Raw genomic sequence first — 27,555 nt, 5'->3', positions numbered from 1 at the left:
AGAATGTAAAATGTGGCAACTCCCCTAACTTCCGCGTTTTGCGTTTTGACTTTTCCACGACGATGGCTTCGTCCGCAGAAGAAAAAAGCTTTTTGAGCCCTTACAGAAAGCTTCTCGCCGATTTATCGTTTGGCCTTTCTAGCAAAGAGGTTGAAATGTTAAATTTCGTTGGAGCCGATTTCATTCCGCGCGGAACAAGAGAAAAAATATCCACTGGATTGCAGTTCTTTGACGTTCTCGAGCGAGACGGAAGAATTGGTCCGCGGAATCTCGCTCTTCTGCAGGATTTGCTCGAAACAATTGACAGAGTGGATCTGTCACGGAAGATTCAAGCTTTTTTAACAGCATCTGTGAACAATAACGCCGGTGGTATGTAGACAAAGCATGTTTGGAAGTTTTTATATATACACTACAGTATGTGGTCCTTGGTCCGCGACTTTTTCGAATATTTAGTAAATAAACCCCTTCAGGCGGCTGGTGTATTGGAGGATAATGCCCGAGGCTGAAAGATTGTCGAAAAATGAACAGTTGGCCGAGAAGCGAAGCTTCGAGGGCAACTGTGAAATTTTGAGGACAATCTTTCAGCCGAGGGCATTATCCTCCAATATACCAGCAAGCCAAAAGGGGTTTATTTATTTTATAACCCTCCGATTAATTTCTACAACGCGTTTCATCGCCAGTAAATTTATAGGAAAAAACCTGCGTAATAAACCCGGATTAACTGTGGTTGAAACAAATGCAAGTTGATTGGCTTACGTGATTTTCAACTCTGTGATTTCATTAAAAGTTAGAATCGAATAAAGTGACTTAATTCGTTTGTTTTCTGCTTGCCTACAAAATCGGGCGACGGATATCAAATCGGACGGGGTATATTCGCTGATACCCGTCGTCCGATTTTGTACCACGTGATGCGTTTTGTCCAATGAGCGCGCGCAAAAATTAATGGGTGGGTTATAAGATTTAATATTTCCTCGATATCTAAACTTCGGCAAAAAATGAATGTTTCCAATGATTCTTTGACTATTCTTCTTTGGTATGTTAAATTTTCAGCTTTTTTACTGTCAGTTACGATGCGAAATTCACGCTTGTCAACAGACAGGTAAATTTGCCTTACTTGAAATTTCAACTTTTCGCGGGTCCGTGAATTACATGGTCGCGTTTACTAATTATAAGCTAGTGCATAGATAAAACGCAACGGGATAACGTGTTTTTTGGAGAACAGGTTAATAGATCAATAGATTTCAGGATCTGCGAAGAAATTTGCTGCAGAGTTGCAAATTTTCGGTTTAGCGACTAATGAAAGTTATAAACAATTTTCGCATATGGGTCCTTGGTCCGTGACCTTCAACTGTGAATTAAAAAAATGTTCTAAAACAACGCTTAACGATCATTCAGAAAAATATTAAGTACTGGGTGCAAACATTGGTGCTACGGCATTTATCCTCGCTTCAAATGTTTCAAAATTAAACTGGAGAGTTATAAAGAGAAGAAATTAAGACGCGGGTTTCGTTGGAGACTTCGGTCTGAAAGAAATCTAAAGAATATACTGGTTGTTTTATACTCGCACCTTACAACGACTTCCAGCAAGACTGAAGCTTAAAAATGTCAAAAATAGTAAAGAATAGATTAAATATTGCTAAAACATTGCAACTTTTTTGAAAATTATTGCGATTTACAGTAATTTTCACTTTGTTTACGTGACTCGCGGATAAAGGACCAAATGTGCGGACCAAGGACCTGCGAGCACGGTCACTGTTTTTTGAATTACATGAAAAATATTTTAGTTCAGGCATTAATGCCACTTTGCAATTATAAAGAGAGGCATAAAATCTATCTTCAAGAAAAATTTCAGCTCATCGGGCTTTGATTCAAGTAAGATATTCAAGTTTATAACTTTTACTCGCGGACCAAGGGCCACATACGTACTGTACTGTTTATAACAGATGATGAACAAATCAACTGTAGATTTGACTTGGCATTTTATTACTATTTAGTTTCGTACTACACAACCGTGCAGCACTCATCAGATAAAATTGCCAAATGCGAATTTACATCGTTACACTGATTTGAAATGCACATGCGGCCGTTGGAAATATGGTAGCTAGAAAAAGTGAACTATTTTACAAAACAATACAATACAAATTGAAAACTATTGCGTGACAAGAGAAACTTCAAAATTTAGCATTCTTCAGGAGGAATTTGTTTGCGTGTCTACATGAAGTTATCAGTTCATTTCGCTTGTTCAGAGAGCCTAACTCAGGTTTACAAATAATAAAGTACTTCTCCCAGAGGCATATATAGATTACATCGTTTAGAAGCGGGGTTATATGGGGCAGCTTGCTTTAAAATTCTCCAAGTGACTTTAAACTTCGACTTATTGTCTTTCAAATGCCAGATGTGTTTACTTAGCTCGGTGCTGAACCTTTTGTTTGAATTTGTAAATGATGTTTTATGATTTGAGTATCTGGTCTTAAAAGAATTTTTAGTTAGCCCGACGTAGGTTTGGGGAGGGTTGTTGTCGTCTGTCGTGACGGTCACTTGTAATTGGTAGATAAGCGATTCTGGATCATATGTATTTTGTGCACCCCTCGGTCGACACTCGACCGATGTATCGGTCGACATATCGACCGATACTCGACCGATATGTCGGTCAATATGTCGACCGATACTCGGCCAGTATGTCGACCGACATATCTCGGTCGACGAACCAGCCGAGTATCGGTCGATATGTCGGTCGATATGTCGACCAAGAGTGTTTGTCCAATAGTCGGCTGTCATGTCAATCGAGAGGTTACCGACATTGCGCCGATACTGCATTGATACTTGCATACTGATGTCTGTAGCCTGCGTCACAGACATTGTTACGCCACAAAATGTAATAATTGCAAAAATTATGTAATATATAGTAACCCAACATGTAATAATAACTTTTGACGCACACATAATGTAATAAACTCTGTAACCCAAAATGTAATATCTTTAAACACAAAATGTAGTAGACTAAAGTAACGCAAAATGTAATAAATTTTACGCAAAATGTAATAACTTCAGTTTGACAAACGCCACCTATCAGTCAAGTTGTTAGAGGTCAACGCAGTAATCAGAAATACTTGGCAACCATCAAGAAAGTAAAAAGCCCCTTCTAGCAAAGTACAAGTTGGATATCGAGTGTTTGCCTAGCGATGGAGATAAACCTCCAAAGGATTAAAAACAGCAACCAAAAAAACACCAAGCACGATAAAGTTCACGTTGTCTCCTTTTAACAGACGTAATTTAAAGCACTTTAACGTAGTTTAGAGCAGCGCAGATATCCCTGTTCTAGCCCCCGCTTCTCAGAGGCTTCTTTGTATAAACCTGGCATAGTCAATCTGAAGAAACCGGAAATAAAAAAATCGAAAAAATCAAAAAAAATCAATCCAACTCAATCGAACCCAATCGGTCGAATAGTTGTTCGATTGCTTCTGTAATTGAACATAATCAAACTGTAACTTTTCGGTGAGTTCGATTAAGGTTACCGTATACCTTCAGGGGTGTTTCACGTCCAAGCGATGTAGCGCGTCCGATTTAAGCTGTAGATACCTTAACCCCTATATCAAATTAAAGCTTTATAGAACTGGCTATCAAACTATACCAAGAATTTTGAAATAAAATGAATTGTCAAATTTTTCAAGACCACTAAATGCGAGCGCCCGAATCACCTTTTGAAAGCTACAAGTTAAAGCGAACTTTGTTTGTCGCCAATTAAATGACATTAAATGTTATCCTTGGTTTCACAATTCGCTCATGGGGGAGAGATAATTTCTCCGTAGCTCGGTTTTTCTTGAAGCTAGTCTGGTAAAATGGGGAAGACGAAAAAAGGATACCAACGCTAGAGTGGTCAGACGAATTAATTTAATTATTTACATTAACCCGGGACTAGGAAACATGCAAGCACAGGCACCAGTTCACTTTGCAAATGTCCATGTTGTTCGCGGCCATCGTCAATTACCTTTAGAGCTGGATCTCCTCTTAATAGACTTTTCACCGACACTAACGGCGAAGGCGGGCACTCTTGGTAGCCTTCAACCATTGTTTCCAGAATTGTTCATGTTTTCCGCCCTAATTAATTTAGCCTAATTATTCCTATTCACTTGGATTTTTCCTTTTTTCATTTTTTTTAAGACAACGTTTTTGCAATTAGGTGTTTGTCTTGCACTGCATTATAGACGGTCACTCTAAAACGCAGACCCTGCAGACCATGCAGACTGAGTACTTTTGGAAAACAGGTTCAGTCTCTTTTTGTGTAAATTTTTACCATCCAACAAATGCTGAAGCTCCTTTGGAAAACCAAAAATTAACTCTGTTTTCCTGCTGATCTTCAGTCCCTTTCTGCTTGCAACACGGAAACAGGAAAACTAGTACTGTAAACTCTTTGGAATTCATTGTTCTCAAAAGCCTAACACTATTTTGTCACTTGAACCGAAAAATCGGACTCGAAAGCAATTTTGAGAACCAGTGTAAGAAAAAAGTACTCAGTCTGCATGGTCTGCACGGTCTGCAGTCCGCATTCTAGATCTGCAGTCTACTCGGTCTGCGTTTTAGTGTCCGCATTATAGAAAAGGTGTATCCATTTACAACAGACGCGTTTAGCTGTTGCGTTTGCCTGTGGAACGTCTACGGACGAAGGAGAAGAAAAGAAAAAAAAGAAAGGGAAAAAGGTGGTAAAACACAAATACATGGAGAGGGAAAGGAAAGGTAAAGGTATGCATGGTGAAATGTTGTCCCTATATACCATATATGAAAGAGAGTCGATCACCTGTAGATTAAATCATAGATATGTGGGGGTGGGTGAACGCTTATTTGAGGCGGGGTGCCTATTACCTTTTTCTGCCTTAAGGATGGGCTTATGCGCTTAGTCGCTTAATGTTTTGTCTAGTACAAGTTAATACTTATAATTAATTAAAAACTACTTTAACCGCAGGCTATAATCTATTCTTCGCTTTTCCAACTTCGTGTGCAGATCGTTGTCTGACATTCGATCAGTTTTCTGTCGAGCCATTCAAGCACCACAAAAATAGATCAGACATGCGAAGTACACACGTGCTCTAATCTTTGATTACTTCTTTGATTACTACTGGTTAACAATAACTTGCTTACTTTGCTTGTTAAACAGGGTTGCGAAAAGGCTTGGTAGACTGCCAGAATTAAATCGTCTTTTGCTAAAATTAAGTTTTATTCCATCAGGTGAGAGGAAATCAGAGAGTGAAAGAGAATCCACAGAAGTCACTAGTGGAACGGCTACCGATGAAGGAGAAAAAAAGAAACAAAAGAAAGAAAAAAAGCTGGTAAAACACAAGGACAAGAATAGGGAAAGGAAGGGTAAAGGTATGCATGGTGAAATGTTGATGCTAAATATCATTTCTTGAAAAAAGTCACTACCTCTACATTAAATCCAAGATGCCAGTTATAGCTATCGCTAATTGCCAATGAGCCAAGAATTTTACCTGTACGTATGCGTTGAGTGATGTCATGAATTAGCCTAGTGGTTGAACACAGTTTTCGTGCTCGCTTTTGCTGATGCAATTCAGCGCGTGCACAAGGATTGCAAAAAAAATATGCCGTTTATAGAGCGATCATGTTATTTACTGATTATGCCGGGGGGGGGGGGGGGCACTCAAAAAAGTTTTATACGGGGAGGCTCCGCCCTGAGCTCTGACCCCTTACCCTTTTACATACCATTTTTGACAGGAATTGTACCCCTTTCGTATACCTTTTACTGAAAAAGGATACCCCTTTCATATAGTTACCTAAAAGACATGGCATAGACTTAGAACAGGACGTTTTCTTGTCATTTTCACGTAGCGCTTAATACATTAAAATAATACAGCCGTAAATTGCGTCTGTTCGAAATGTTTTAATTAAAGGTCTTTTTGAATTTTGACATAGGGAATATTTAATAATACAGAACAATTGCAGTGAGAACCATTTACAGCGAATTACCATATTTATTCGATTAAGCGCCCAACCTCGAATAAGCGCCCACCTCGAATAAGTGCCCACTCTGAAGGTAGGAAAAGTTAATTAGCGCCCAGCCTCTAATAAGCGCCCACCCTCTCCTCCCCCCCCCCCCCCACAAGAAACTGAAGTGCACAAGAGGAGTATAAATGAGATTGAAATCAACTTAGTATAATTACTAAAAGACTTCCCCGAAGACTGAGTTTTCATAGTATTTTACAGAAAGCTTCAGTGATAGGCAGCATTTATATATCCTTATAGCTATATAGGGAGACCAAAATAACGTACAGTATATTGGTAATTTTTGTTAGCCTGCGATAGTATCCTTTCCGGCTCTAGTTTTCACTTTGACCAGCCGAAAAAATTTTTGAGGGGAGAATTTTTTTATATACAATTTATCAGATTTCGTTGAACATAATCATGTTGCTCGATCCGTGAAATATTAATAACATTATGCTGAGATTAACTCTAGAAAAGACATAAACTACTTATTTCATTAAAAAGAACTGATCCGAGTTATTACATTTAAATTATGAACAAAATCTTATTTATTTATGGTCTTTTCTTAATGATATAACAATAACAATAACATTAACTCTACTGACCAACATGAAAGGATATCTTCAGGCCGAAACAGGAGGCCGCGTCCCCTCGGCCCCTCTCCTAAATCGGCCTATGCTAGCCATGTAAAATTGTAATAATTCCGTGCTTACTCGTACAAATAGTTTTAACTTAATGAAATGTGTTTTTCACCTAGGCACAAATAATCAATCAATGATCAATCACCAAGCTCTTGATATTACTCTTTATAAAAGCTTTCGGATGGGAAAGATGAGAGTATTTTCCCTACGCTTTATATTCGGAAAGGGCAGCCCTAAATCTTTTCTCGATCGTTTTCACTGCTGTTTTTTATGATTAGACGTTGGACATTTTTGCTGTAGGTTTGTATTTGTATTTCTTGTCGATTATCTTCAATTCGCAAATGCCTATTAGTCTAGTGAGGTAAAGTTTAACATTTTCGTACTTTCCTTGGCAACATAAATAATTGAATACAATCTTAAAATTCACTTTAATTTGCACCGTTGGCATAAAGCTAACTGATTAGATTTTTCCTGTAAACTTGCACACAGCCTGCTACATGTACAATTAATCATGACCATTATGGCACACGCCTTATTACAAATAATCATTGTTATTTGCAACTTATTTAACCAAATTCTAACAGACAAGTTTATGGATAATCAATAATGTAATTATACTCTAATTATTAAATGTCTCTCAAAAATCGTCTGCTCAACTTCCATTAGGATGTTCTCATTTAAAATACGATAAAAATAAAAATTCCTTTACAAGTACATGTTAAGAAATAGTCTTCTGTATTACTCTTTGTAAAAGCTTTCCGATAAGTAAGATGGAAGTACAATGAGCGCCAAAAGTGTTGAGACAGTCAGCACTTTTTGAGTACCTTAGACAAATTTTACCCCTCACCCCTTCAATATAACCCCCTCCCCCCGAAACAATGTTGTATTTGTTATCTGCAAGACTTGCCTCGTTTGAGTACAACATTGAAAAGGGGGAGGGGGAGTGGTTAAGAAGCGGCAGTAGATTAACGGTGAAAAAACGGGAAATTTAAATTAGTATCAATTTCATCCAACTGTGTCAAGGACTTTTGACGCCCATTGTAGTTTTCCATCCTCCTTGTATTTTCTGGCCTGTGCTTTATATTCGTTAAGGGCAGCCCTGCATCTCTTCTCTATCGTTTTTACTGCTGGTTTTCCTGAACGGTCCCTCTCCAATGCAGTTATGGTCTTATACTTCTTCTTGTCTATTATCTTCAATTCGAAAATGCCTATGAAGTCTCTCAAGGTGTTCCTGGCTACGCCATATGACTCCATAGCATGCGCGAGGGAACAATTTCCTTTTTTCAATATTTTTAAGTACACTGTTGTAGCGAGCGTGTATCAAACGGAGATCGAGCCCAGTCTGTAAGAAAAAAAAAAACATATAGAAAATTATAGTGAGTAAAAGTGTTGGTGTCAATATGTTTTCTTTTATGCAAACCAAAAGGAATACATTTTGCTAACGACCTTACCTTTTTACAAATGCACTGATTACTTAAGCTGAATTTATCTATTTATCTATGCGCACGGTCTTTGTTGAGCTTTTTTTCATTCATGCAAGTTTACAGTACTTCAAACTCCTTTTTAATTCGCGTTTCTATTCCTTTATAATGGCCTCACTGATGATGTTGCCGAAATGTTCTTTTGTGCAGTGGAATTGCTGCCTATCACATCAAAGGCCACTGGAAAAGGAGTTCATTGCCTGTGACAACAACACAATTTTAACGTTAAAAACTGCTGACCAAACTTGGTCAACTGATAGTTGTAGTAAAATTAATTATACGTCGACTGATATACCACCAGTCGACCGATATACCACCGACAGTCGACCGATATTCCACCGACAAACAATGGTTAACGTATCGGCCGATTGTCGGGTGCTGTATTGACCGACATATCGGCCGATTCATCGATCGATATAGCGGCCGATACTCGACCGACACATCGACCAACATATCTTGGTCGACATATCAGCCGAGTGTCGGTCGATATGTTGGTCGCCATATTGGTTGAGTATCGGCCGATATGTCGACCGATACATCGGTCGAGTGTCGGTCGATATGTCGACCGATACATCGGTCGAGGGGTGAAATGGTTGCAGAAATCGTGGAGATACCAAATTTATCTTCTGCTGTTTAAATCGTTATCTCACGAGTAAGCACAGCTTACTCATGAGATATCGAGTTAAACAGCAGAAGATAAATTTCATATCTCTGCACAACCATGTATTATTCTCTATACAACTTACAGTGAAACGAACTCAACCGAGGCCACCCAACGTTTTTTTAGCCAATCACAAGACAAGTTCAAAACAAAAGAATTGGAGTTCCTTGGTCAGGGGACCAATCACAGTGAAGGGCAATTTTTACTCTTCGCTTGACTGAATACGATGCGAAGGCACGCTAAAGTTTTACATTGAAGTCCTGAGATTAAACTAAGCCGGAGTGCAGCCGGGGGGGGGGGGGTATGCAGGGGGGGGGGCAGTTGCCCCCACCAGGAAAACTAAATTTCTTACCTCCTTTTTAATTTTCTTGGGCTATTTCTTGTATCTGTATTTGAGTTTTCCCCGCAGCGGGGTTTAGTGGTGTTTGCACCCATAGACAAGAAATCCTACACGTAGGTACGGCCCTGCTTGAACTATGTTGGAAACAAATAAACTGGAAAACAGTTTAATCTACAACATAATTTATACAATGTTCACCATGAATGATATTACTGTCTGTTTATCTTGAACAATTTAGGTGAAAGTGCAGCTGTACTGGTAGAAAGACTTGAGATTACTGACACAAAGGACAAAACTGACAAACACAAGTTAGTAACAGGTAATGTTCACTGTTTGTTTGTAACTCTTTACCCAACACCCTTTGAAAACTATAAGTGCCATCCTCGGAGACCCAGGGGCAGCGCAGTTAGTGGGGGCGACGGGTAGATCATTGGGACAACGGGATTTTCGGGCGAAAGTTTACAACATAGAGCGTAACAGCCCCTGGGCACTTTGTCTTACCGAAACAGTTCCAGAAGCATTTGAACTCCTTCCTCCTGATTGGCCACAAAAATATTTTTGTGGCCAATCAGAGACGAGGACCGGCCAGGAGACTCTGATGTCTTCTTACACGAAGTTGTTTTCCTCATAGACTCGTCGTGGATGCTCTGCCCATCAATCGGATGCTATTACATGGAGAGTCTCAGAAAAAAATAAGCCTTAGACGACTGCCAGTTCTACACTGTTAGTTGCGCGCTTTTTAATAGTTATTCAAGTAAACAACAATTCTTATTATTTTTCTCGGTCGTTGCCCGACTTCTGGAACTTGCCACGGTCTGGGTACTTCACTGCACGGGCCACGCGTTAGCGAAGATATCGCTGTCGTCACCTATTGTTATTTTGTTGCCAGCTTGACAGTTAAAACAAAGGGTTTTTGTTTAATTTGTTGGATATTTAAATAACAAAAACAAAACTTATAAACAAGAGGTGCTCGCGTATAGCTTTAAAAACTTTTGGTTTCCTTGCGCTATGCTACATTTAACATATTCCCAGGCCTCGTTGTTTTGGTTTTTGTTTTGCTTTTTTATCTGAGACCCACGTAGTATCATCCGATGGACGGGATTAACAACAACGACGAGTCTATGAGGAAAACAACTTCGTGTAAGAAGACGTCATGCAGAGTCGCTCTTCTGGTCAACCTCGCTGATTGGCCACAAAAATATTTTTGTGGCCAATCAGGAGGAAGGAGTTCAAACGCTTCTGGAACTGGTTCGGTAAGACAAAGTGCCCAGGGGCTGTTACGCTCTATGTTGTAAACTTTCGCCCGAAAATCCCGTTGTCCCGATAAGCTGCACGTCGCCCCCACTAACTGCCCCTGGGTATCCGAGGATGTATAAGTGCATGCCTTTTTGAAATATTTTTCTTTAGTTCTTTCTATACAAATGTATTATATAATTATTATAATTGTGTTATCTAAGATTATTTTTTTTGGGCAACCTCATTATATTTAATTTTAGCTATTAAGCTATTTATAGGTATTATAGGTGGTTGCCCAATTACCCGAGCCAGGGGCTCATGTTAAAAATGCATGACTATATTTACAATAAAATTACTTACATTACTATATTACATTAAAATCATTAAATAGAATTTAATAGAATATTTTAAAAAGAGATGCTAATATTAATATAGAATTAAAATATGAAAGCAACTAATTCTAATATTAAAAATTTAAAGGTTTAAGTTTGCACAAGAAGCATAATAATATATATATGTACAAAAAAATCAAGATAAAACTATATACAGTTCATACGTACACTGGCACCCAGCAAACTTCATGCCATTTAAACTAGCTCGAAAATGTGCCAAGATGGTCGAGGATTAAGGGTTAGCTGGCAACTGATTCCACAAGTGAGCAATTAAATACAGGAAGGAGTTGTGCATGAGAAGGTTGTTATATGGGGGCTGCACAACATTTGAGCCTCTACCTCGTAAATTTGCTGCATAAAAATAGTAACCTAGCTTAAGGCTGATCTCGTGGCCTCAGATGAGGAGGAATTTAAACTAACTTAATTAATGCAAGGGTTTGCAATTAGAACACTGCATATGACTCTACACAAGAATAGATTAAAGCTGTTTGTTTGACCAGTTCAAATGGTACCAAAATGTTTAAAGGATATTAAAATATAACTTTCCATTTTTCATCATTTATTTAAAAATGTACATAATATTAAATAGATTTAGCCAAGCCTAAAAGCGGAGCTCTACAGTTATTAACTTCGCTTTTTCGAAAATCCGTATTTACTGACTGATAACAGAAAAAATAAAACACTTGAGCCCACGATCCAATGTAAACCATTACTTGGTCAGCGGTAAACTTCAAAAAATCGTTCGACCAGGGTGAGTTCTATATGTGAGCCAGTGGTCAGTGGATACCTTGTTTTGACAGCTGTCAATTGACCATGACATGGATGTCTAATATCAAAGATGTAAGCTGGCATTAACCATAATAATTACCGATTTCTAGAGTATGGCCGCCATGTTGGGGCGACGTCGTCGCTAGTCCCACGCGCCAGCGATCCATGCCGCTAGCCATGATGATCATGAAAAACCAAAAGCAATATGGGTCTGTTAATTTTCTATGCGTATGGGGCTCTGCTCTGCGCTCCGCTATTAAAAGGTTCACTGCATTTCATGTTTACAAATTATGCATATTGTAAAAAAGCATTCAGAGTGGATTAGAATGGACTGGACTGGATCGGTAGAACATGCACTTGTTGAAGGTGGATTTGTAGGACATTACTCAGTTTCCCGCTATTAATTGCGATTAACATGCATTAACTTTCATTGCAACAAAAACTTGAACATGGTTAGGTTCTAGCCTGTGTACAGCCGTCCTGCTCCCCTCAAAAAAATCGGGGAGGGAACGTCTGTGTTTTGGCGACATTAATCGTGTTCCGCGGTGGGTGGTTTTCCCGGAATGTGTGGAAAATGATCTGATTGGCCCTTACACAAAAACTATTCATAATTGCCTTTAATTTATGCAGGTGATAGCTTCTGACATTCCAAATTATTTCAGCATGCGGCGAACATTCGACCTTTACAACCTTGCGTCTCACTTGTTTCTGAAGGGCACAATAATAAATGATATGCAGTACGTATTATTTAAACCAGGACAAGTTGTAATTGGAAAGAGTCGTAGTTTGGTGAAGACCGTGGTCTCAAAAATTTCTACGCTGTAGTTTGAAACCTCTAAAATTTGCCACATCTCTCGTTAGTGCGGTTTGTTTTGGCTCATTTCGATTAAAAATGTTTGGTTTGGAAGGAGAAGTTCTTAAATTTATCCGTGAAGGCGATTGACTTCTTGGATTTAATAATTGTGATTCCGGGCCCGGCCGTTAACTAATACTGTTGCACAATGTATTGTACGAATGACAGTGTCTGGCTCTGCCGAAAACTGTTGTAGCTTTACTTGGAGAACGAAGAAGGTTGGTTACTTGATTTTGTGCTGTAAACGTTATGCTTCTTGCATTTTATTGATCTAGCACTTTGTCTCTTGAGCTCGATGATGTTTTATCTCTCGTGTTTGTTGTGATATATTTGGAACCGCATGATTCAAATTCGGTCATCCGGATATCCAATATAATAATTTATGTGAAATTTAAATCGATAACAGCAGGATACTGGAACACGATTAACGTCGCCAAAACAAAGACGTTCTTCCCTCTCCGATTTTTTTGAGGGAAGCGGGACAGCCGTACACAGGCTGGTTAGGTTCATGGGTGAAATTTTTCAAAAGTTTGATTCTTAGTGAACAAAAAAAACCTAGTTAATCCTTTTAGTAGCAGAGAATTAAAACTCCTGCAAATCTTTATTTTTTGTTGACACAAAAATCATTATCCAAAGGTGTCAAACTGTCCGCTTAACCAGTCCTCCTGGGTATTAAATGCCAGAAAGTATCATCCTGCAGCAATTCACTACAAGAGAAAAGTTGCAGACAAGCGTAATTGCTCAGCGTGTTGATTGCTGGTTTAACATTTGCATTTATTTGAGTTTTATTGATTTTGCTCAGGCATTGTTGCGAATATTCCTCATATTTTCATTATACATGAGATAATTATATGAACAAATAGCAACATCTATATAAATTTAGTACCAGTTTATGCCACACAAGTGAATAGTGCTTTTCGCACACGCTGATTGGTTGACTCGGAGGTGATTTGTTAGCAAAGTACTATTCACCTCCGAGCAGCTAAAGAGAAACAAACTGCCTTTGGCGCATAGCTTTGTTTACCGAAAGTGATGTTTTGGTTCCCTAGTTATAACTTGTATAGTACATACTAAAACAATTATTTACCTCAGTGTTGGTGAATGAAGTGGATATTTACCACGCACACTTTGCGGCTCGGTGAATATCCACCACTATTCACCTCCACTTCGGTGAATATTGTTAAATATATAGCTTGGGTAGTGAGATCCAACTGGTTTGGCCATGGGTGATTAGAGGTCACTAATGGCTCAGACTATTTGCAGGCTAAGTAGGATGTGGCTTAATGTAACTTTTTCTTGTCCTTGAAATGCATCCTAGTCTTCATAAAACACATTGGACGCTTAATTGATTTGTAATCATATGTTTTGCGATGACAAAAGAAAAACGTTGTAAATACAGTAGAACCCTGCTGGTAACTTGCTGGGTAGCTGGGAAATGAAAACCATTTTGAGTAAGTGGTAGACGTGCAAAACAGTCATATCTTTTGTGAACGCGCTCGGTCTTTGAAAGTGAGCGAGAGGTCTGGAGCCAATGCCAAAACTGTAAGTGAGACTGGGGAGAGACGGGTGTGCGAGGCTCGCGAGATGATCAGTGCTTCGCACCTCAACGTTTGGCGCTTCACGCCTTTGATAAGCACTTTTTCCAACGACTTTAGAGTAAAAATGACTGTTTTACAGTCTACCCGGTAAGTACATGTTAGTGGGTGTTTAAGTACTTAGGGTCGATTGAATATTTTAATTTGCCATGTATGTTTGACTCATAAGATCAGGAAATGACTGTCATACATAATCTGTTTGTTGCACTTATTATAATCAAGTTGCTGTAGTGTTAGTTTTGGTGTTAAATTCAGATCATTACACAGCAAGAAGAGCTAGATGGGATGTTTCACGGAGCATCCATGGCAAGTTGCATAGACCAGGAGTCAAGTTATCAGGGTTACTTGTGATCAAGGGATAGAGAATTTAGTTTGAGTTAACGGGGAATTCAAGTTATCCGAGTTTGAGTATAACGAGTAAAAATTACTGAAAAGTGGGATCAAATACAAGGGAAATGGGACTTTTAGTTTGAGTTAGCGAGGGAGTTCAAGTTACAAGGGTTCGACTGTAGATAATAAAGAAATTATGGCTGTTAGCTCAGGTAGTCTTATGCCAGTAAACGGTACAGCATATTGATACAAGCTGACTGGTGTGTTTAGGTGACAATTCAGAACAACACTTTTAGAACGTGTTGGTTTAAATTTTCTAGAATTTGTCTTCTTTGAGCGAATTTAAATTTATCGTAGAACCATAAAATTTAACCTAATGATACTTTAGGCTTCCCTTCCAGAGTAAGAAGTGTTCCGGGCTATTTCGAATTTGTTTTTTATTTTATTTTAAAAATCTAAGAGCTTAACACTATTTCCATCCAAGAAAAGCATGTCGCCGAGCTTTGAATTATTATAACTCTTTTTGGAAGCAGATCTAAAAATTTGGTAACACACTTGTGAAGGCGAGCATCTCAGGCTTAAGTTTATGCATTCACTGTTTTCTTCGGTAAAGGCCAAAATGAAATTGTTTTACAAATCCACCCTTTACAATTAAATCCATGTTTTACAAATCCAGTCTAGTCCAGTTCAATCCACTCCTGTTTTACAATATGCCTGCAAATTACCCTTGTTGACCAGTCATACAACTAGGAAGGGGCACCCCACCCTCCCAGTAAACCACTACCTGTCTGGGATCTCTGTTTTCATTCGCCCATTATAAATACTATTGCATATTTGAGCAAGGGGCATTGTTGTAATAGTTGAGGTAGTGGGCGACCCCACCCTCCTGTCTTTTTGGCAGGCAAACAAGTGAGGCCCTCTGCGCCCTCGCATTTGATGTCTGGCCTTGCCAGTCTAAATGTTTAAATGTAGAGCGCTTAGTACGTAGGGAGGTTGGAGCTCTATAATTTTACTATCAGTAAATAAATCAACAAAGTTAAAGTCAACTTGTTTTGTTCAAGTTGCCAGAGGGAAAATTAAACCGATTTATTAGTTAACAGGTTTTTTTTTTATTAAACAAGCTGTCACAATATTTTAAGTCATTTTTTGATTCACAATATTCCTTTCAAATTAAAGGGAACCTTGCAATGATGATTGTTAATGTAAAAAAAACACACCAAAAAAGTAATATTTAACTGAAAATAATCAAGGATAAATAACAGTGAGATAAAGACAGGTTACGAGTGGCAAACATGAAAAATTGGCTGTTTGGGCTTTTTTTAAGTTACACCATCAGTGGCATATCTTATTGTTGCTTATTTTCGTGGGACTTAAAGGTGTCTGTTGTCGCAATTCCTGGGGTGGGTACTCCCATAAATTTTGGATAGGGGTGCTGCGAAGGTTCTTAAACCCTGACCCTATTTTAGGAGAAAGAAAGCGAAAGTTAATACTATTTTTAAATCCCAAACCCGAAAAATGACACCCTATTCAAGGGGAGGAGAAGCGTTCCATGACAACCCAAATAACGGCTAACTATGCACGGCAAAACACAAATCTTTATAAAATCACTTACTAATACTTGAACAGAAAGTTCAGATTTAAGCTGGGCGTTTATTTTAGCTGATAGAATGTAGGTACCCTATCTAAGGATCACACCGGGATCACAATGCCAAAAGGAGCAAAAATGATACCCCATTAAAGGACCGAGAACCTCAAAAAACCATACCCTATCCCGCGGCACATACCTATATAGGCCATATATGGGAGTTCCCTTCTCCCGGGCCGCAATTGCACATTTCAACCTGTTTGATGTTTTATTTTGTTACCGTTCTGTTCAATGTTATCGTAAGATGTGGGTTTAAAATCTGTTACGCTGATTCTGAGGCTATATTCCTTTGTATCCCTCTTTGGTAAAATATGTCACAAAATTTCTTTTAAGTCGATTTTTCTGCCAAATCACAAATTTTGGGTCTCGCGAAATTTGCTTCTTTCACTTTCGCGAAATTAAGTTTCTGGCCGGGAAAATATGTAACAAAGGTAGCTCCTATAATTTCGTGGTAGAAACACTTAATCAAGCAACGGGAAATGCAATTTAACAACAAATGCAAGTATTTAGAGGCGGGTTTAATGAAACATTTTCATCTAGGCTCTAAGACGTTGCTCATTTCCTTTTTTGTTTTTAATAATTAGGACGTGGTTTAGTGCAGAGCAATTCACCAGGTTCCGTTGTCCCAACAATTAATCAGACAACTATTGGTGTAAATGCAGACAAAGGTGAAACTCAGTCAACTGAAAATGAAGATTGGAAGTTACTGCACTCAGCCGTACGGGGTGGTAACGTCTCCATCATCGAAACAGTGTTAGCACGTGGTCTTGATGTCAATTCCAAAGATAGTCATGGTAACACTCCAATAATGATTGCTGCCTTAAGTGGCAAGATGGAGGCCGTAAACTATCTTTTAGACAAAGGAGCCGATCTGTCACTGACAGGCAAGTATGGAAGAAACTCACTACACTTTGCTTCAGATGGTGGTAATGTCGCCATCATCGAGACAATTCTATCACGTGGTCTTGATGTCAATTCCAAAGATAGTCATGGTAACACTCCAATAATGATTGCTGCTTGGAAAGGCAAGATGGAGGCCGTAAACTATCTTTTAGACAAAGGAGCCGATCTGTCTCTGACAGGGCAGTATGGAAGAAACTCACTACACTATGCTTCAGAGGGTGGTAATGTCGCCATCATCAAGACAATGCTATCACGTGGTCTTGATGTCAATTCAAAAAATAGTAATGGTAACACTCCGTTAATGATTGCTGCTTTAAGTGGCAAGATGAAGGCCGTAAACTATCTTTTAGACAAAGGAGCCGATCTGTCTCTTACAGGGCAGTATGGAAGAAACTCACTACACCATGCTTCAGAGGGTGGTAATGTCGCCATCATCGAGACAATGCTATCACGTGGTCTTGACATCAATTCAAAAGATAGTGATGGTAACACTCCATTAATGATTGCTGCTTTCCTTGGCAAGATGGAGGCCGTAAACTATCTTTTAGACAAAGGAGCAGACCTGTCTCTGACAAGCAAGAATGGAAGAAATTTACTTCACAAAGCTTCGATGGGTGGTAATGTCGCCATCATCGAGACAATGTTATCACGTGGTCTTGACATCAATTCAAAAGATAACAATGGTGACACTCCGTTGACGATCGCGGCAGCTGGTGGTCATGCTGAAGCTGTGAACTATCTTCTCAGCAGGGGGGCACGTTAACCTCATTTTTTCAAGCGCTACTAATTTGGCCAGTTAGTCTGGTCTTGAAACTGTAAGTTTTTTTATAAACAAAGTTTTCACACAATAATAGTGAAACTTTTCTTAGTTTTTATTTAAAAAATAAGAGGGATTTGACTACTGCTGACAGCTGAACTTTGAAGCCAACTGGGACAGTGGATTCTTTCTTCAGCATGGAAGTAAGTAAAAGCACAAGTTTATTGAAAATCTTTGTGTATTCTTATTTTCCAAAAGATAGCACTGTGTAATATTTTCGCCGCGCCCTCTATTACTTCCTGTAATATGATTTTCGCTCACTCACAGCTTAAGCTTGGGCTGCCTGTGGTTCCACTGATTGTGCAATTTTCCAAGAATGAATGAAATACCGTAAGGTAAATATCGTTAGCGGCTACTAATTTTAGGGATTTTTCTGAGCAAGTTTTAGCGACTATTTGATTTAGCGATTTTCCTAAAATTTTGAAAAATTAGTGATATCGTGTAAACAAGTTTTGAATGAACATATAGCTAAGATGGAAATAAATGTTCAGTAAAAGAAGAAACTCACTTGAAATTGAATGAACATTTGCATTTCCAAAAGGAAAAAAGTTACTGGCATCCATTTTTACAGAATTTTTCAAGTCGACTTTGTTTAATTTCGTTTCCCTTTGGGGTGGGTAGGGCGCTTAAATTTGACGAGTATTAAATCAATTTTCGCCCAGCTCGCTAAAGTCGCTAAAAAATAATTAGTAAACGCCAACAATAGTAACCTTACGGTATTCAGTTAAGGTTATTTTGGTGCGATCTTGGCAAAGGAAACTTTAGACAACGAATTCAGGTTGTATTTTTACTGCAATCACTCGTGTCAGGGTATTCAGGACTCGAAATTAACGTTTAAGGCCCCATACACACGTATCCGTTTTCGTTTTGCCGGAAAACGTTTTATTTGCGGATTGGCCAAAATCCACACGTATCCGGTGAAAACTGGGACAGGAAAAACTCTCCAGAGTGGAAATGTTTGAAAACGCTGGTTTTCTGTTTTCGTGTGGACAGTGAAAACGATGATGTCTCATGTCGGAATAGAATGTTTCACTGCCACCTTGCCTTTTTGAGACCTAAAGCATATCTTATGTTAAATTTATCCGGTCTCGAAAATCAAAGCGTTAAACAACTCAACAGAGATCCACAAGGAAGACCTCGGAGGTTTTAAGTAACACTGCTATGTGTAAAAGTGCTGGGAGAAGCGGCTTTGTCGACAAAACATAGATTTTAGAGAAAGAGACGGGGAGTTTAATTTCAGAATGACTCAAGCTAAGGCCAATCCACATAAACAAATATCTGTTTAGCAACCCAGCAAAATTTGTGGACGGGCGGAAACGGTACATGTTAAAAAATCGAAATTAAAAAAGAAACGTTTTCAATTTTAAATGGATACGTGTGGATTGGGCCTTAGGCCAAGTTAAACTAGAAAGAGTTCTTTCCACCGAGCAAAACATGTAACAGGGATAATTTTAGAATGATTCAAGGCCAATCCGTATAAAAAATGTCCGTTTAGCAACGGAAATTTATGTACGGGCGAAAACGATGCGTGTTGAAAAACGGAAAAGGGAAACGTTTTAAATAAAAATGGATACGTGTGGACGAGGCCTGAGACCAAACCAATATTGAACTAATAGGAGCTCCCTTTCACCGAGCAAAAGATGTCACAGCTTTTTTTAAAACGTGACGAGAATTTTACTATTTTACCCTCGTAAAATTATAAATCCTGAAGAGATCGGGAGATATTACAATATTGAACATAAATTGGTTTTTAAGTAGATCAAATAGTATTGTAACTCAGAGTGTTATAAGCACATTGCACCTGTCAAATTTTCACGGTTTTGCTCCCTGTAGTTCATGCATTTTGTTTAAAATACTCATTAATAATTCATAAAGGAAATTATATCTGATAAAGACACGGCTAAACTTTACGTCCAATTTTTTCGGGCCAAAATAACCCCAAATGTAAATATTAGTGCAAGAATGAGTTGATCTACATCAGAAGATTTTTAAGCCGTGTTTTATCAAGTCTGCGCCTCGTGTTTCAAACTTGATTTTCTGCTGCTCATTTGTTAAACATTACCTAAAAAAATTAAGGTGTTAAAATATTCAAAACGAAATGAAATTTGTATCATATAAAGCGTGAGAAACCACAGAGTGAAGAGAAAATATGAGAAACGATCACGGCAAGAATTTGTTTCCCTTAAGCTTAAACAAAGTTACTTGGCAAAGTAGTCAGTGAGCCACAGTAGCAAGAAGTGCACCGAGCGGACAGGACACCCACTTATCGTTCGCCAATATTACAGTGAACTCGCATGGATCCGAAAGAATGGTTTCGTTAGCAATATAGCTAAACGCGGAACAACCCGGCGGTTTACTGCGTTAACGCATGAAGCTGTTTTTGTTAGAATGATTTTATCACTGTAAAAAAGGTCGATCGGCGATCTCACTAGCTAAGGAAATCTCCTTAAAAAGTAGCGTTCCCATCGCCAGGTCCCTCGTGAAAGTGGGTTGGTCTGTTGGGCCAAAAAAAGAGAAAAGAAACAAGTGAAGGATTCGAGTCGAGTACTCAGCTGGTTTCACTTTTCCTGTACTTTTGTCTTTTAACTGGGAAAACAGTTTATTACATGTAAAGATAATTTGCTACTGGAGAGCTGGAATGAGAGCCGGAGAGCTGAAATTCGCTTAGTGAATGTTCGTTTTCTTCTTCCACGTTGTAAGCTCTGTAAAATATCAATCTGTTCTGTAGTTTCTTTGCGAAGAATGAGAGTACACGTTTTCTTTTCGCAGGTTTAAAAATTTGATAATTTTAGTGAATTTGTTTTTAAAAAATTTTAAATTTTGCCGGCTTTCGAAAAATACACGACTTGGACCGTTATGGCAAAATCCCGACCAAGAAACAACCAATCAGAACACTCGGATTTGCCTAAGACGGCGAAGAATGAGAGTACACGTTTTCTTTTCGCAGGTTTAAAAATTTGAAAATTTTAGTGAATTTGGTTTTGAAAATTTTGAATTTGCCGGCTTTCGAAAAATACGACTTGGACCGTTTTCATGGAAACGGTCCGTATGGCAAAATCCCGACCAAGAAACAACCAATCAGAACGCTCGGATTTGCCTAAGACTGGCTTTTGCCATATAATAATGAACAATAATATTTGACTTGTAAAGGAGCGGCGAAGTTCTTACACTTTCTTCAAATTGTTCTTAGTACGTTCCATGCGAGCTGGGACGAGCGGATAAATTACGCGCCACGTAATGGACACTGACAAAAAAAACGAGAAAAAAGAATCTGTTTTGAGATGACTTGTAAGAGTCAAAGAGATCAAGGTGCCTGACACTAGCTATAACATCTTTCTTGTCTTTGAAGGCCAAATTTGGCCAGGTGGTGTTTATTTGACTACTGCGGTTTTTCACGCCCCGCGCTTATGTGGCAATAGTTTTCGTTTCTTGTTTTTGACATATATATCCTCATACGAACAGCTCTAGTTAATGTTTGAGGGTCATATAAACTCCATTTTGGAGACGCTAAGACTTGGTATCTTATAAAGAAGAAAATATAGTACGTCTTAAAAACTTGTAATTAAAATTAGCTAAAAACTTATATAGATAGGGATTTTGATTAACTTTAAATTTATTTATGTCTAATATGAGAACTAACGATTCAACTATATATTTTGGTTGGATGTGGAACTTAAAATTGCTGATATTTTTTATATATATACATATATTAAGATTTGTCATTTTGATAATTTCGACAGACGTGTATTTTTTAAGCATTTTGAAATTAGTAGTTTTGTGTTTAACATCTATTAAGTACAGTATGGGGTCAGTTCTCGGCCACTTTTGGCGTTAACTTGTATTTCTTACCTAAGAAGAACCGCAATAACTTAAAAACGCGTTGAACACAAAGTGGCCGAGAACTAGACCCGGCCGAGAACTGGGCCCCATACTGTACTTATACGGCACTGCATGCCCGTATTCTAGTATAACTAGTAATGCGACACTGCATTCAATATTTTTGAACTAATTATGTTACTACAATACTGTGCTTATTACTGCACAACAAATGTAATTTGTTTTCAAAGCTTCACCAATTGTATTGGTACTTAGATCTAGAGCGTGCCTTCATTCCAGACTAATGAAAAAATAGTGTTTTTAGTGTGAATAATAGCGATTCAACTGTGCATTTTTGGTTTAATGTGGAACTTTATATTTCTGATATTTTTTTATATATACATAGTTATAAGCATAGTTTTAAAATAAATAACAGTTTTAAAACAAACGGCTTCACCACTGTATGTCTGCAACCGTAGTTAATGTCAGCGAATTTGAGCCCCACCTTGCATTTTCCAACAAACATCCCAGCACAGTTTGTTAGTTAACATTAAGGCGGGGTTTTACCTGAAGGCCGTTTTTCCAACGCTTAATATGAGTTTAACGGAAATATCTTGCTCGCGTTTTAAGTAATCCGAAAATGCTCCACTCATCCCATTTATCTGTTTTGCGGTGTTTTGTGAATTTTTGGGAGGAGACAGTTTATCTCAAAGGATTAGTAAAAGTTAGAGAAATAATAATGGTAGACGGACACCAGACAGTCCCCCTGACAACCTGGAGTGCTCTTTCGTGGGGGTCAACTGTCTGGTGGTGTTTCAATTTTTTTTTTTTTTTAATCCCTTCTTTTAAACTCTTACAATTTCATTTGTATTGTGGTAAAACCCCACCTTAAACAAGTGTACACACACTCACAAGAAATTTGATATCTCAGGTGACCTGCAGTTCACTCCAAAAAAAAATATTTCACCTCACCTCACCTGTCCCCTGGCGCCAAGTTGGCGCATAGGGCCTCCACATGTTCTATCCATCCGATTCCTGTCGCGCTGCCGTGCACACCTCTCTCCAGGGCTGCCACCCCCCTTTTGGACCTCTCCTTTTCTACTGTGCGCCGCCAGGTTGTTTTTGGCCTGCCTCTCTTTCTCCTTCCCTCTGTGGTCCATGTCAGGGCTGTAACACAGTCATTGTCAGGTTGTTGTCTGAGGATGTGTCCAATGAATCGCCATCTCCGTGTTCCTACCTCTTCACTCAACCTCTCCACGTTAGCCCTTTCCAGTAGCTCTCTATTACTAATCTTATCTTGCCATTTAATCTTCATTGTCCTCCTCAGGCATCGGTTTTGAAACACATCGATTTTCTTAGCATCATCGTTCCTTTTTTCATGTTTCGCAACCATACATGAGCCTAAACAGCCTTATCTTCGTCTTCCTTGAAACAAAAATGTATAAAATGGTGAGAATGCTCCGCCTTGCCTCGTTATTTTTTTGTGCTTGAAATTTGGGCACGTGTTACATAGTGTGAAGTTTGATATCGTGTTCGGTAAGTTAGTGCTAATGCACCGCACCGCACCGCACCGCACCGCACCGCACTGCACTGCACTGCACTGCACCGTTGGAATGGCCTCTGTTGTGCACTGATGTTTTCTCGGTGTGACTGTTATGTTAGTGCTGTCATTGATAGAAAATTTACGCATCTGATTACTGGTAACAACCATTGACACCTGACCTCAAGCTGGGACCTAACCTGCAAACAGGCCGCTACTTCCTGGGATATTGAACGCTGGTTTTTTCCGGCTCGCTCCACTCGACGACTTTTTGGGAGCCAGAGTGGGAGTGGCGAGTGAACTGCGATCGAGTAAAGCAGACAAGAAACCCTTCTTAGCTTTTTTGGGTGATTAAAATAATTAAATAAGTAATCGAAAATTTTTACAAGTATTGAGGGTGATTAAAAGAGGGGGATCCAGATCACGATTCAAGAAAAATAAAATGCCCATTACACGTTTCATGCAAAATACAATTATTAGCCATAACCGATTATGGCTCCTGTCAAAACCAAGATAAGCGATATCGTCATGACGTCATCGCTAAAAGTCGTTTACCAGTAGATTGTTAAAGGAATGCGTGATTGAAAAAATTAATCGGAAAATTTTGTTTTGTATCGAGGGTGGTAAAGAAAAGGGCGAGGGGGGGGGGGAGGGGGCGGTCAAATCACGATTTAAGTAAAATAAAATGGCCAATTTATGTTTCATGCGAAATAAAATAGTCATTTCTCGAAATCAAGATAAATGTGTTACTTTACCTATTGGAGTAGAGTGACCTGGGGCGGGGCTCAGAAGGACAATCAGTCACGGTCACGCACTGCTTTTCCCGCCACTCCCGCTCTGAAGGGAAAAGCGCCTTGGGACGAGGTTGGTCACGCAATTTACCACACGTACAAAAAAATAGCCATTTCACGATTCACGGAGGCAAAAGAGGCCTTTTGTTTATGGATCATGCATCCTTAATAGTAATAGAGTCCACAGTCCAGTTGGAATGTTCATCTCACGGTAGGTAAAGTATCTCAAGTAAGGCAAGTATCTCAAGTGAGTAAAGTATCTCAAGTTAGCAAAGCAAGCAACTCAAGTAAGTCAAGTACCTCAAGTTAGCCAAGGACCACAAGTAAGCAAAGGATCTCAGACAAGTCAAGTAAAGGAACTAGAGTAAGGAAAGCAAAACAGGTAAGGAAGCAGGCAAAGAACGTAAAATCAATCAAGCAAATGAAGAACACTACAACAACATTATTAGGGTACATTATAGACTACGAGCAGTCCCTATTTTTTCGCAGAGTCCGTCGAGCTTGAAGCGAAAAAAATCCTCCCCCCACGCGTAATTTTTTTCGCTATAAGCTCGACGAACTCTTCGAAAAAAAATTCGCTTCAAGCTCGACGGACTCTGCGAAAAAATAGGGACTGCTCGTAGTCTAGGTACATTATGACGTAGCTACCTGGCTTTTTCCCGCCTGATTGCCGGCAGTGGCGCCAATGCTCATGGGATAGCATCCTTCCGCCTTTGCGAAGAGAAACACGCTAAGAACGAAATCCCAGGATTAAAAGGCACGAAATTGGACTAATTTTGCCAGTTTTGACGGTGTTGAGGTAAGACAGACTGTTTCTTATTTTTTAAGCTCAATTATGTCGATTTTCGGTAGCACTGATATCGAGACAGTGGCAAATCACTGATTTATAACATCATCTTTCTCGATCAATCCCGTTTGATTGATCCAAGGTGGAAACCTTTGCATTTGCTTTGAAAATTCCCAAAAGGCTTTATACTAAAGCGACAAAATAACCGGACAGAAATAGCAGCTGTAGTGTTGACAAACTTAGAGCTAAGATGGCGTGATGGATGTTTTTATTAAAAGAACTTTCTGGTCATCTAACTTAGATTGTTTTGAAATGTACAACCATAGTAACAGTTTATGTTCATGATGTGTCTTATCGAACCAAATCGAGCCACAAACCAAAACTTGTTTAAGATGAATCTCATTTGCGGGGTATTCTGCAATTTAGCCCATGTTTGAAAAGAACATTTACGGCTTGAAAAACTGCTGTCCAGTTGTCTGGGGCAAGTAGATTTTTCTTTTGGCAATTAACTTTCTCATTTGCACTTGCCCAATTAGCAAGTACTCAGCAAGTCATCATCCTCAGAGAACCAGAGGCAGTTAGTCGGGGCGAAATGATGTAAACCTGGCATAACTTGATGCGATGAAAGTTCAAGAAGGAGCCCCTGGGAAACAAAGATCTCCAGACCATTTCCTGATTGAGCAGAAAAAATTCTTTGTATTATTCTGCCAAATTGGCAAACAGCAACTTTATGGTTATTTTTGTGTGTTCTTACATAGTGGTTGTTGTATTGGCCATATTTTCATTTTAATTTACATCAGAGGGCCAGAAAAAGTCAGGAAATCATTTTGGATGTCAGGAAGAAAGATATATCAAGATTAACAGGGAAAGTTTTTGTTTGGATCGATCAGAGGTATCATAAATAGTGGCTTGTTTATCACTGGGAAGCACTGGTGGTTGTCAGCAGACTTTACTATGCCTAAAATGAATTCTGACATTTTTTGGCTCTCTCTGGTGGCAAAAGTATAGCTGATCAAATAACCACTGTGTACGAACATGTATGCAAAAGTGACTCTAAAGTCACTGTTTGCTGATTGGGCATAATAATTGTCTGGAGAGATGCGTTTCCCAGGGGCTCATTCAGAATCAGGCCTTCTTGAAAACTTTCCCTGCTCCAACTTTTGCCAAGTTTACTTTGTTTCTTCCTGGCTAACTCCCCCTGGGTCTCCAAGGATGAGGAAGTCATATGCTGGTTAAATCATAAAAAAAAGACAAGCATGCAACTACCCAGGGTAAGCAAAACTTGAGAGCTGCTTGTCAAGCCCTGACATCATATGACTTTCAGTAAAATCTTCAGGGGCGGATCCAGGATTTCTCAAAGGGGGCTGTTTACCAATATTTTTGTTTACTGTATATTGTTCAAGCCCCGGTTTGCTTTTTATGCTGGGGGGCGGGGGTTCGGGCTTTTAGGCAGTTTTTTTAAAGTGGAGTGCAAATCATTTTGGGTCTGTGGCCCATATTTAGTGAAGCCAAAGGCTCCTTCCCCCTAGGGGGGTCTGGGGGCATGCCCCCCTCAGAAAATTTTGAAAAGTTGAAGCCTCTTAGACGTGATTTCCGCGATTATGAGCAGCTTTATACAGCTGTCAATTAAGTTATTTTTAAACACTGTTTTTCCTTGATAATTTGGCAAAATATTCTTTCTTCAACTTACCTTGAGTTATATTTCGGAGAAAACGTCTACTCTTTATGAAATGAACAGTGATTAAAATTTAAAGTTGACAAGCCAGGAACTTACAGGAAAGAACAGATATGCGTTTTTTTGCTCACCCACATGCGTGAAAATTTTTAGCCCTTGGCAAACTGGCCTGGGAAGGCCATAAGTACACTTGGACCTCTCCAGATGGAAGAACAAGGAATCAAATCGACCATATAGCCGTTAATGGAATATTTAAGAGATCAATACAGGACGTCAGGGCTTTCAGAGGAGCCGATGTAGGAAGTGATCACAACTTGGTTGTTGGAAATATTCGATTAAAGCTAAGTGGGGTGGTTAGAAAGCAAGGTGAACTGACTGCACGGAAATATGAGCTGAGCAAGTTAAAGGTGCCTGAGATCAAACAAAGGTTTGTCTTAGAGCTTAAGAACAGATTTAGCTGCTTGGCAGGAACTGAGTCAGATGAAACAGGAGAAGATGACACCCAGAATGCCGAAAGCGTCGAGGAGAAATGGTCGAACATCAAGAAGGCCTACAGCGAAACAGCAAAATCTTGGTCATAGACAAAGGAAGAGCAAAACTTGGATAAGTGCAACAAGTTGGAGAAAAATTGACGAAAGAAAGAAATTGAAGAAGAAGATGGAGGAGACAAGATCAGAAAGGATAAGAGATAGAAGGAGAATAGAATACAACGACAAGAACAAGGAAGTAAAGAGAAGTTTGAGAACGGACAAGAGGGAATGGGCAAATGCGCTTGCAAGGGAAGCCGAGGAGGCTGCAAGGTATGGCAACCTCAAAGAGGTGTATGAGGTAACGAAGACGTTATGCAACGACCGGCCACGAAGAATGAACATGGTGAAAGACCAGGATGGAAAGCTATTAACAACAGAAGAGGAGATCAGACATAGGTGGCAAGAACATTTCGACAGTGTCCTGAACCGGCCTGATCCAGTGGCCCCCGCAGTTGTTGATGATAGACAGCCAAACGAAATAGATGTTAGCGACGAATGTATCACCCGACAGGAAATAAAGCAGGCTCTGAAGAATATGAAGAATGGCAAAGCAGCTGGAATGGATTCAATCACAGCAGAGCTATTGAAGGCTGACATAGAGACAACTGCGTGCGTGCTAGAAGACCTATTTCGCACGGTGTGGGAGACAGAGGAAATCCCGGAGGACTGGAATTGTGGTCTGATCGTTAAGCTTCCCAAAAAGGGGAATCTTACTGACTGTGGTAACTGGCGTGGAATAACGTTGTTATCTGTACCAGCG

General features: G+C 39.2%; 2 protein-coding genes across 4 annotated transcripts in view; both read left to right on the top strand.

Moving 5' to 3' along the window:
- LOC144632258 (uncharacterized) overlaps positions 1-27,555 on the top strand; it is a 181,478-nt gene that overhangs the window by 57,715 nt on the left and 96,208 nt on the right. The window contains exon 4 of one of the 3 annotated variants that reach the window (XR_013566874.1): positions 16,521-17,658. The exons of 1 other annotated variant lie outside the window; for it this stretch is intronic. Coding sequence is in view for 1 of the 2 variants with exons in the window: in XM_078490865.1 (XP_078346991.1) it covers positions 16,521-17,602 (1,082 nt within the window). In the remaining variant the exon portion in view is untranslated. Of the gene's footprint in view, positions 1-16,520; positions 19,339-27,555 lie in introns of those variants that run through there. One more of the 3 variants, XM_078490865.1, reaches the window with a different exon arrangement.
- The window catches only part of LOC144632191 (D-inositol 3-phosphate glycosyltransferase-like), a 76,303-nt gene that overhangs the window by 40,191 nt on the left and 8,557 nt on the right, over positions 1-27,555 (top strand). The gene's annotated exons all lie outside the window — the stretch shown is intronic.

Source organism: Oculina patagonica, chromosome 12 (genome assembly GCF_052425735.1).
Source record: "Oculina patagonica isolate OP01 chromosome 12, crgOcupat, whole genome shotgun sequence".
Classification (NCBI taxonomy): Eukaryota; Metazoa; Cnidaria; class Anthozoa; order Scleractinia; family Oculinidae; genus Oculina; species Oculina patagonica.
This window is presented reverse-complemented; position numbering and strand designations above follow the sequence as displayed.